At 45.3% G+C, this 11,856-nt stretch overlaps 1 protein-coding gene across 2 annotated transcripts in view; it reads right to left on the reverse strand.

Annotated features, from left to right (window-relative positions):
- LOC149362497 (uncharacterized) overlaps positions 1-11,141 on the reverse strand; it is a 159,379-nt gene extending 148,238 nt beyond the window's left edge. For both annotated transcript variants that reach the window (XM_089569726.1, XM_089569724.1), the window contains exon 1: positions 10,748-11,141. In XM_089569726.1, coding sequence (XP_089425852.1) covers positions 10,748-10,807 — 60 coding nt within the window. In that variant the 5' untranslated portion in view covers positions 10,808-11,141. The remainder of the gene's footprint in view (positions 1-10,747) is intronic.
- Between the last annotated feature and the right edge of the window lie 715 nt (positions 11,142-11,856).

An 11,856-nucleotide genomic window follows, 5' to 3' on the forward strand; every position in this document is an offset into this window, starting at 1 on the left:
GGTTTCCACCTCCTCCATTTGCGAACCTCAAGGCCTACTGAGCTGGGTTTGAAAGCCACCTCCCACTGCTAACTGCATCAAATCATTACGCTTTGCAGTGCGACTAGGCCTCCGTTGCCAACAGTAAGCGTTCTGTATATTTAGTGATCCACATCTACTCCGGGACTTGGGACCTTGTCCATAGAAAAGAGTGCGCTAGACGACAGCTAACTCTCTTTTTACTGCCATGCAAGCTTATTCGTATGTACAGTGCGGTCCACTGTTAAAGGGAACATGCGACCGCTTGGCCTCCGCGCTTTGCGAATTGCTGCTGCAGAGAACTTGTGGGAACTGTCGGCATAAGACACATGCGCAGTAAGCATGATGGCTGGTCATTCCGCGCATGCGCCTGATGCCGCCTGTTCTCGCCGCATCTAGGCGGCAGGGCTTCGTGAAGCGCGGAGGGCATGCGATTGCATGTTCCCTTTAACAATGGACCGTACTGTACAGTATAGTTCACATTATCATGTCTGCTTTGACAGCTTAATTATATGAGAGAACACATCAATAGCCTGAATAGCAAAGCACCTTTCTTTTTCGCAGCACTGCACCGGAGTGAAGCAGACGGTAAAGGTTGTGGCGACGTTGGCTGTCAGTCGTCCACACAGCATCACTGCAGCTGTGAGTGGTGATCTCCGAGGTTACAGCGAGCTCACGAGCGGCTCGCCGTTTTACCGTTCACATTTGACGATGAGGCGATGAGAATTTTTTCTGTTGGATACCCTGTGTTTTTTACAATTTATGTCCACCTTGTATCACCAGTTTATTGTTACTTTGAAAAATAAATGCCACATATGCGTTGTCACAAGGGTAACGCTTCTTTATTTTTGTATTTAGTTCCGGTTTAGCTCACTAATGCTTGACCGCGTTGTATTTTTCAGTTTAATATTGATGCCTTGTATTTTCTTTTTTGCTTCTCACATTGGCCCATTTCACCCTCGTTTGACTAGTTGTAATCCTCTGCTTCTCATGTGCTAACTGCGCAACGGAATTCATGCAGTTTCAGCCTGATGTATTAATCCTTTGTAGGAGTGGAGGACTCGGTTGTCCCACTTGCTCCAAGAGCCGCCAGAGGCACAATGGCGCATCTACATGGCGTAATTTTGCGTGGTGAATACTAGAGAACTATCAAACAAACTAGTCAACGTGTTTTTCTCATTCGCTAATAGGCCTCCTTACTTTGCTGTGTGCTTTTACAAGCGGAGGTGTTCAGTTTCACGCGGCCCATATTGGTGGGTGAAATAAAATTTGTAAAGTGATTAAGAGTTTGAGCTTTTTGCGTCAGTCAACCGAGTCATAATACTTCTTGGAGCAATCTTCATTTTTATTGAACATTATCTAATACGTCGATAAGAGTGAGGTACTGAGGAGTACCACATGTGAGGTACCTTTACGAAATGATTTTCACCAATGTGTACCTTTTTGTGTGGTATACAAGCCTGGTTGGAGTACCCGCCGACCGCGGGTGTAGCCACACTTTATCGGTGTGTGAAATAGAATAGAATTTACCCCTAGCGTTATTCGAGCCTGTGGCGGCTCGAACAGATCAACCTCGCAAGCCGCTACATAAGGCCATTATATACCATCGACGCAGCCTACTATCCCGTGTGTTAAACTGCCGGTCTCTCGCACTGTGCTTTCTTCGTATGTCGTCATCTTAATCAACTTCAATTTTTGCCTTTCCCGTGTTAAACTGCCGGTCTCTCGCACTGTGCTTTGTATGTCGTCATCTTAATCAAGTTCCATTCTTGCCTTTCCCGATGTGCTTGAGGTATCGTCATCGTCATCATTCTTGATCCCTTCGCAAACGCAAGGTGAAAAACAAAAAGCGCAATGAATTACCATCTGTATGAATCACAGAACTGCGGGTGATTTGAACCACCACAGTGGGGTCGCAGCTTACACAAGGACAGGTTAAGCCACAAAGTGCAAGCTATATCATACTGTTGCATCAATTAAACTGATCGTCTCTCAATTTTTATACAAATCTAGCCGTCCGAACGGCTTGAAAGCGGTATCATTCATTTTCTGGAGTCATTATGAGTGTCATTTTATCATTTTCAGGCATAAGTAACATGCATGCGGCCTGCGCCTTAATATTAAAGGGTTTATTATCAGCGATGTATGGTGTCTGTTGTCATGTGAAGCGCTTTGTGCCTACTCAAGCTCAAGCCCAGAGGCTTTTCTGGTTCTTGGAGAAATTACATTTGCATCGATGTGAACCTCACACGCGAAGGGGTAAAGCGCGCACCCAACCATGCCTCTTGATTAATCTAAACTAAATTCCGCTGGAACAGGTGACGGCGAAAATACGCCAACTTTTTTCGAAGAGCTGAATCCGCGCAACGACTGGATTGATAAAAAAGCTCTCAACAAAAACCAGCTCGATGAACCTTTCCCATGGTGCGCAAACCACTGCTACGAAAGACTGCCATTCAAAAATGAACTTTCTGTACGTTGTCTTCAAGCGTCACCGTGCCGATGATGCTTTCCTTCTCCATAGGCAAAGTCTTGCTTTTCTGCCGCACGTGCTACTTCACACCTCGGGGCTCAGCGTTGCAGTGGAAATGTGTCAGTAGCTCTCTTTTTGGTTTCTTTTAGTACATGCCGTTTCCTGGTGACTTAACTAGAGTCTGTCAAATGGTGTTCCTGCATAGGAGATAAATGTAGTCGCAGAACTGTCAGCCACGTCATTTAGAACCGCGTTTGCGTTCCGTCGCGCCTCGAGTGGTAAGAAATCGACATATGAAAAAAAAAAAAAATGCGTAGCACTGAAAGCATACAGCGAAAAAAAAAAAAGGGGCCGCAACCACATGAAATATGAGCTGATGTCTTTCTTATTTCCCAAACTACTGAAAGGCGTCAGGGTAGGAAAGGTGTGGTCGACAAGTCGGAAAGACTCTCGAAATTTTGTCAAGAAATCGAATCTTTCCTCTCATTCATTCTTTGAACTGATGGGGCTTGCAAAGCCGTAATCAAGGTGTCTACCGTTAGTCAGAAAAATCTTCGTGGTGCTGAGGACTCTGTATTTATAATTTACAGTTTCAAGACACAAAAGATAAAAATGTGGACTAACAGGAAAACATAGCAGATGCTACGGGGAAGGATATTTCGGAGTCGGAACGACCCAAATATTTTTTGCCATTTTTTGATGTGTACGTAGAGATGGGATATTAGCTCCTCGCAGACATGTCTCTTCAAAAACTTCTAACCGTCAAAACTTTTGGTGTGATGTTCGAGCAAAACGATGAATTGGGCCCAGTTCCTGTCCGTTTATTCGTCAGATGGGAATACCCGAGCACATACCAACATACAAGGCTAAATATAAATAGGACGACAGATGGACTACAGTCTATGCCACCCGCTGACACGCACCTTGAACGCTTAGTTAATACAACGTCCCGGTTATTCTGTTTTCGAGGCTCATTTTCGTGAAGTGCTCAATTGAGTCGAGGCCAACTGAAAAGAAAGTGGCGAATAAGTTACTGGAAGGAGCGCTTAACGCTAAAGAAAGGTACGAGGGAATAACTTTCGGCTGGATTGACTAATGTCTGGGTGTTGGATTCACATTACAGAATGGGGTTTTCGCCAATGTTCATAGTGTGAACATTTGGACAACTAGCCTTGGAGAGCCGGGATGATTCTTTTCTGTATCGAACCGTATCGAACCCGTGTCGATATGCTCTCACGCAGTGAAATCTTTGGCGACATTTTAAACACCTATGCTTTGAATGGCTTTCTGCTCACACAATTCAATTTAGTTCTGTTTTCAATGCAGGCTTCTTCAGCGTAGTTTTCGAGCAGAGAAAAAATAAACTTAATATATACAGACCAAGGTGGTCGTAATTATTACCTCCCCAAAATCACAGTTGCAGGTCAACCAGTCAATTCTCTTCAGCAGCCATCCTGCCTCAACAAGATTTGCAAGCTTACGATCGCCACCCTAATACTTTCCTCCCTAACACCGGGCCTTTCTCCTGGGATGATGATGAAAACGTTTATTAAAGCCACAATGCCTTAGTTGAAGGGAAGGCTGATCGGGTCCCTAGTCCGGGACGCCGTTGGTGAAAGCCGCTGCCCGTGCTCTGGCGACGAGGGCTCGTTGTTCCTCGAGGTCCGAGCTGGACAGGGCCGCCTCCCAGCCCTCCCGCGTTGGCTGATTTATGATGCCAATGCTGTCATTTTTCCGACAAGCCCATACCATGTGGTACAAGTTTGCCTTCTGGCCACAAAAATTGCACTGTGCCGAAAAGGACTCGGGCTCAATGGCGCGAAGCGTAGCTGGGTTATTGAAAGACATAGTTTGTAGCCTGCGAAGGTGACATTCCTCTTATTTACTGAGACCCTTAGCGGGCCTCGGGAGTGTCTGCCTTTCAAGGCGCAAATGTTGCAATATTTCTGAATACGTCGTTAGCGGAGAGGGGGAGCCAGAATCAGGAAGGGAGGACGTAGAAGGATGCCGGGGAAGAAAAACTCGGGCCGAAGCGTGTGCGCGCTCGTTTCCTTCAACACCTTGGTGACCTGGTACCCATATTAATTCCTTCCGTTCAGCTGAAGTCCTACATTGACTAAGAATTTTGCAGGCTAGCGGCGTGATTTTGCCACGCATATAGTTTCTATAAGCCGCCTGGGAATCTGTAACTGGGAGAAACACCTCCAATGATGAACGCTTTCTCCAGACGAAAACAAGACTTCTTGTCGAAGCGCTGGCAAGCATCCTAAGGCTTGCCCTCCCTTGTTCACTTTGTGCATGTGGCTGATTATATAGTGGCTCAGTGGCTTATTATAACTGAATCGCAATGCATGGTTTTACAAGCACAAAATTATTGACTGAATTTAGAGAATTGCGCATAGGTGACCTGTAACTGGTACCTCTGTTATCTTCAGTCTAATCGGCAACTTAATTTTAAATTTCGGAGTTCGACGTCCCGAAGTGACACATGGGCAATGACGGACGCGATAGTGGAGTGCTTCAGAATTATTCAGACTTTCCGCTGTTCCTTAAGGCATCCTGGCATCCTACAGCACGCGGATTTTCTCACCTTTCGCCTCCGCCGAAATGCGACCGCCGCCGTCGGTGTTCGATGCCGCAACCTTGGGATCAGCAGCCCAACGCCAAAGACACTGTGCTACCGCGGGAGGTCGCTTAATCGGTAACTGGTGCCGTAATTTGGAACTCTCTTATTCAACTGGCGTTACTTTAACAGGCTCATTAAGACTAGTTGATAGGAACGAAAATCCGAGTCTTGAGCCCCTTTCTTGGCGCCTTGTTAACAGCGCTGCGTCCCGGCAACGCTACTTCGTACTCTTCCTGCCCTGTCCGTCTCTGCTAGGTTGTTTCCGACGCGCTACGGACGTCACTAGCACTAGGCGCACTGTCTGTGAGTTTGTGCTTTTACCTGATTCGCTCTGATTCGCTCCCTCTAAGCTAGAGGGAGCGAATCAGACTGAATGCTTCTTACCTTAAGTTTTGCGTACGCTTCTTTCCACCAAGAATAAAGGCTAAAACAATGAAGCCAATCCATATAGCCCTTTCGTTCCTTGTACAACGAAGTTGACCGCATAACTCTTGCCCGCCATGTGCCCATTGTACGTGGAGCTTGTATACAGAGTTTGGCTTCAGCGTTTTCTCAGTAGCCAGGGGTTTTCCTTGAGAATGCTGTGTGATGAGTAAGGGTGGAGAAAGAGAGGAGAATATGTGATTTCCACCCACGTTCAAAAACTCCTCGTTTCATATGCTGTAACAACGCATGAGGGAAAAATAAGAAATTCACACTACTAAAAAATCTCGACGGTCCCTGGGTATGCGTGTTGGTTTGAGGACTCCGAGTCGATCTTCCACGTAACTCGAACTAAGAGCACAAACTCGACCGAATGCCTATTGTTTTTAATTCTCGACATACCGATTTGTCAACCATTAGCGGCGTTACCAAATTATTGATATTGACATGTATAATGAGTAGCATTGTGTGGATTTAATAGGTATTTTCTTTTATTGCTTCATAATATACTGTCATTAAAGTTTAACATTTGCTCATCCTTTCAGTGGAGTGATCCCGAACTGCAAATAGCGATAAACGGCGTAACATTAGCGGCTGGACGGGCCTTCTTGCGCATCTAATCGTGCTTTAGTAATCATTTCTATAAAATATTGCTATCACCTTTGGAGCAAAAAGCTTTTTGGGAAGCGTTGAACAAGTATGCAAATATACTGTGAACCTTTCATGAGCCTGAAAAGAAACTGCTTTTCGGTTCCACTTTGTTACCTGCCAATGTGGCAACTGTGAAAGGATCTTTTTATGACGATTTGGCTGCCATTTATGGTCATCCTCATAGGACGCAATCAACGAGTATGGAGCTCCCGTTTATCGTGTTGAGCCATAACGGAGCTTGAGGTGCAGATTATTGTTGCTGTATTGCTATTACTACTCAGATGGCATTGCGAAAGCATCTTTAAATCTGCCCTGATTAAGAATTCGAAATATAAAACCAGATAACTAAGGATTGTATTTTAACTGAGATTTGCTATCACTAGAATATTTAAGTGTTGTATAGTAGCTGACCGAGGGTCAATCAGGCTGAGTCAAGAGTGTGAGCAACGATATTTAGCTAGCTTGCGTGAAGGCAGTGCAGTATTAATGAGGTGAAGGCGGCCTTGACTCTGCATTAGTAAAAACAAATAAGTAATATAACTTCCACATAACTGCAGCGTAAAAAAATGACGAGCACAAAGGAAGAAACACCTACGACACGGACAAACGCTGCACTCACAACTGATTTTATTTCGCCAGCAATGGGAAATATAAAGGCTCCGCCGCGAATGCGTGCGCAGGAAAGTACACGTGCCACATCAACAAAAAAAAAAGAACATTATCACATCGACACATCGACACATCGAACATGAGACACATCGTATCGCGTGGCACAGAAAAGGTCACATTCTGCTTTATACAAATGAATAGAAGTATTACTTACGTCAAAACTACTACGTGAAATACTGGAAGCTTACCATATAAAGAAAAAAAGTGTTTTTTGCATAAGCGATACTTCTATCCATTTGTATAAAGCAGAATCTGACTTTTCCTGTGCCACGCGATAAGATGTGTCTCACGGTGTGATGTCTTTTTTTTGTTGTTGATGGTGCCACGTATACTTCCCTGCGCGCGCATTCGCGGCGGAACCTTTATATTTCCCATTGCTGGCGAAATAAAATCAGTTGTAAGTGCAGCGTTTGTCCGTGTCGTAGGTGTTTCTTACTTTGGTTGGTTTAGTTGGTTTATGGGGTTTAACGTCCCAAAGCGACTCAGGCTATGAGGGACGCCGTAGTGAAGGGCTACGGATAAGTTTCGACCACCTGGGGTTCTTTAACGTGCACTGACATGGCACAGTACACGGGCCTCTATAATTTCTCCTCCAAAGAAATTCTAGCCGCCGTGGCCGGGATCGAACCCGCGTCTTTCGGGTCAGCAGCCGAGCGCCATAGCCACTGAGCCACCGCGGCGGCGTGTTTCTTACTTTGTGCTCGTCATTTTTTACGCTGCAGTTATGTGGAAGCAAAGTAACTAACTTGCCCAAAAGCTCGTTTTACTAAAGTAATATGAACTTCGTCAGGTGTCAAGAAGAGTACTTTGCGTAGGGTAAATAGGTCAGTGGTCCTCAACGCTATACGTAGATGAGAACTGCCGGTATCAGTTTTTATCCCCAATATTGTACAAATATATCTCAAGAAATTTCAACTGATAACGAACTGCTCATGTGGAAGATATCTAGCCAGAGTGTTCACGTGCCACTTCATGCTTTGGTGGTTTTTTTCAGCCTTGTAATGCGAATAAGAAGTATATACTGAAGATGCTAGGATCAAGGCGGCTAAGTTCTTGTACTAGTAACGCGACTTCACCTCCTTTTAAAAGGCACATAAAGCTCACAGTTTGGTAGCACAATGGCTAAGGAATGCCACGGGACGCTGAACGTCGGAGAGTCACCGCGCTGAATGACCCCTAATACCACTGATACCATTTTTGACACTTCAGTATCCAATCACGCGTCAGTCTTTGCGATTAGACATCAAGAATTGTTTTTAATGCTTTTTTGTCATCTGCATTTAACTTGTTAATTCCTGCGATAAAATTTATAGGTTGATAACACGCGCGAGAGACTCACAGATAATTATATAACCATAACATCATACTTAACTTTATCTAAACATGGTTGCTCAGTTTTTCTGTTTACCTACTGACCAAATACTATATAAATCGCTTTTTTGACTTGCGAATAATTTGATTTAAGTCGGTGTCACCCTCCAAGTCGTTATTTTTTTCTTCATCTTTCTTTGTAGTGTCATTCTCGGCAGAGGTTTCCTGCGACCGATATTGAAAAACTGGAAGCGTAATGACTAGCGAATACGTTGGTGTTAAGCCTGCGTTGACTAAGGCCTGAAAAGACTTACGTAGTAGTGAACATCGTTAAAACTTAGTGTGAACATCAGAAATGTTGGGAAAAGTGTGAACACGACGTTCAGATAAACCGCTCAGCTACGAAGTAAAATAGAGTGGCAAAAAAGAAATAAAGTATTACTATGCACAGCCTACAATTTCGGACGATTTCTGGCTATTGCCACCAGGTGCCGTCACGCGGCTTCCCCTATGCAAATTATGGCTGCCCATTTTTGTGGACGAAATACCCGAGACTCCTTGGATATTGAACAGCTTTAAAGGAATGGTTGCTTACGGCGCTCTTCATTGATAATTATAATTTTGTGAACTGTTTTTACACGGCCGCAATGCGTTGAAGAAGAGCCTCAGGTATTTTATTATTATTTTGAAATTATTGTTTTCAGTTCACCTTTAGTGTTTTTCCGCGACTACACAAGAACCTTCACGTGAAAGAAAGTGTTTACCTTCAAGCCTACTAGTCCACGAGGAATACCGGCCTTTCGAGTCATTTTCCGCCGTTTGTGAAATACAGAAAAACTAATGGCTTTTCAAGATTTATACTCCACATTAATAACACATGGAGCGGAACGGACAGAAATAGCCCCCCTGGTTTCTCGTAACTTAGCCCAGAATGACACCTCTCACGCACCTCCATCTCTTGCAGATTATGAAGCAGGAAAACAGGTAGATAAAACGCGCATAAGCCACTACATTTTCGCCTGCGACGTAGTGTTTTACGGCACATGTTAGTAAAACGAAGCTGTTTTCGTCTCTTGATGACTTTACCTAGAATGGAAGCTCCCTGGTATCTTTTGTTCTCGAAGTTATCTAACGCTTTTGTTGAAATTAGTAAATTTACTTTTGTCCAGGAAAGAAATAGAAGATATAGTTAGAGAATGCTTGTATGAGTGCAAGCTGCACTGTTAACGACCTAGCGTGACCTGCGTATGAACTACCTTGTTTCAAAGAAGAGCCAGAGCCTCGTCAGCGCTGTACACGCTTTCATGAGCTGTACTGTCGGCGGAAACGCGGCTTAATTCATTGTTTAGGCATGCCACTCGTTGGCGCATCAAGAAAGAAAAAAGCTATCGATCAAACTTTATTACTGTCGCGCTGCCACGGCGTCAACCTAATCATTAATTCATTAATTAATTTATTTATTATTTATTAAAAGAGTGGGTCGCACAAAACTTGACATTTTTGTTTCCGTATTTCGGCGGCATATAAAGGCTAGCACGAGACCGTCTAGATTAGGGAGTTTCAACAGCATCCACAATGCGTTGGCCAAAGAGAAACTGTACAGTAAACACAAGGAATATTTAAAATAGCATAAAACTGCAGTATAAGGCATGAAGGCGCCCAGGCATCGCCTTCATGCACTTAAAAAAAGGCCTCTTTCTTCCTACGTCATTTCTTTTCGCAATGCATGTCTTGACACAAGTCCTTGCATCAAGAACGCTACGCCGGTGTGCGATGTTTAGCCCAGTCGTGCGTTCTTGTGTTGAAAAGAAACATCTCATTCTTCACACAGGCTCGTTACAGCTACAAGGAGGCTTGGCTCGCCTTTGTAATAGAATCTGGAATAGTCTGAACCTTTAGATTTAGAAGAAAAGGGGCGGACATGCGGCAAGCAGGCGAGTGAGCTTTGCCACTAACTGCAGTCTTCAAAGGCAACGACGTAGAATGCGGTCAAGAAAAACTCACTGCGGCGTACTAGTATTTAAACTGCAATTCATTTCCAAGTGCTGTCAAAGGTAGAGCAGAGAAATTTTGGAGACACTGGTGTGATAGTTTTAACAAAGAACTTTTCGTTTGATTACTCGTACGCCTGTCGTAGTGTCAGCCACCTGTGGCATTGGGAGCAATTCATAGATCATTTACCGTGCACCTGGCATCAGCCGGTATTTGTTCGTCAGAGCGAACGGATGTACAAACCACCTTTACGAAATGCCAGGGGGTGGATTAAACAGCCACGTCTCTTGCTACCGAATAGCAAATTAAATATCGCAAAAAATTTTTCCGCAAACTGTTTCAAACACTGGTCATTTTGTTATCCCTATCTCGGCATCAGTTGTTCTAACTTCTCGTACCTTCTGCGAAACAAACTTCATAGCTAGGAATTATTTCGAGTGTTCAATAAAACGGTGATACGCTTTTGCTTTTAAATGAAAAATGTCCCTGTGGAACACTTGCGGTTTCTTGTAGCATTCTTTAGTCTATTTTTACGAATACAAATACTGCAAGCATTGAAGCAACCAAGAACGGTGTCCACTTACAATGAGGGCGGAGCACAAGGAGGCCGTGACCAGCAGGAGCACGGTGAAGAGGGACGTCATTGTCGATGCAGTTGACACGTTGGCTGAAGAGCTGCCGACCCTGCTGTGGAACTCTACTGCCGAACCTTACCGGCTGTTCTGCGCTACTGCCGTGCTAAGCAAGCTAACCGCTATGAGTAACTTAAATCCACCAAACTAATTAACTACTTGTCTCTCGACCGATAATGTTTCAGGAGAACGCCTCGGAGCTGCCGTTTATCTGAGGTTTATCGAAGCTAACTTTTTAGATGTAGGGGACCTGTACTGCCTATTGTCACGTGAAGTCGGACGCCGGCAGTTCGCGCACTTTTTGTGAGGCTATGGTGGAAGCAACCGTAGACGACGCTGGCCGCGCGAGAGGTCTGAGTTTGGCGCTCGCGGGACGGCGCGCTTTTATGGAGCGCGCGCAAGGCGTCACGTGGCCGGGACTTGGGCGGCCAATCATTAGAGAGCGGGTCCCCGCGGAAGGCGGGTTGAAGCCTCGGCTGCGCGGGAGTTGGGGAAGTGGTGGAAGTGGGGTGGCGGAGGCGCGTGGGGAAAAACGCTCGCCGGAAGGCAGGCAAGGGAGCGAGGGGGTGGCGCCTCGAACTACGCCTCACAAACTCCATCGACGCAACGCAAACTGCGAGGGAAACGCACGCGCCACGCTTGCGTGCTTGGCCGCTACTCCCCTTTCCCAGCGTTGTTTTCCTTTTTCTTCCTTTCCTCCCGAGAATGGAAGAGAGAGGGGAGAGCTGTTAGGCGAAGGAGTGAAGGTGCGTAGAAAAGGAAGGGAGCAGTGCAACAGGCTGGGATCCGTAATGGGGAGAAAAAGAGGAGATGGGGCGCCCATGGTTTGGGATATCGTAAGAAATCGGAGGGAAAGGGAACAAATTCTGGAAAGGTCAACGGACACGCACGTTGAAGCGCAGCTTGTGGAGGCGGAGGCATGGAACTGGGGCGTCGAGAGAACATTGGTGCTAACTGCGGGCATTAAAGGCAGGCAGGCGAGAATTATTAAACGGAGTTACCTTTTCTTTCCTGCACTGCGCGAACTAATTCCTGCTAACCACCCACGATAGCTTTAAAGG

Source organism: Amblyomma mixtum, chromosome 2 (assembly GCF_055824585.1).
Source record: "Amblyomma mixtum isolate Tamu chromosome 2, ASM5582458v1, whole genome shotgun sequence".
In the NCBI taxonomy this organism is placed as follows: Eukaryota; Metazoa; Arthropoda; class Arachnida; order Ixodida; family Ixodidae; genus Amblyomma; species Amblyomma mixtum.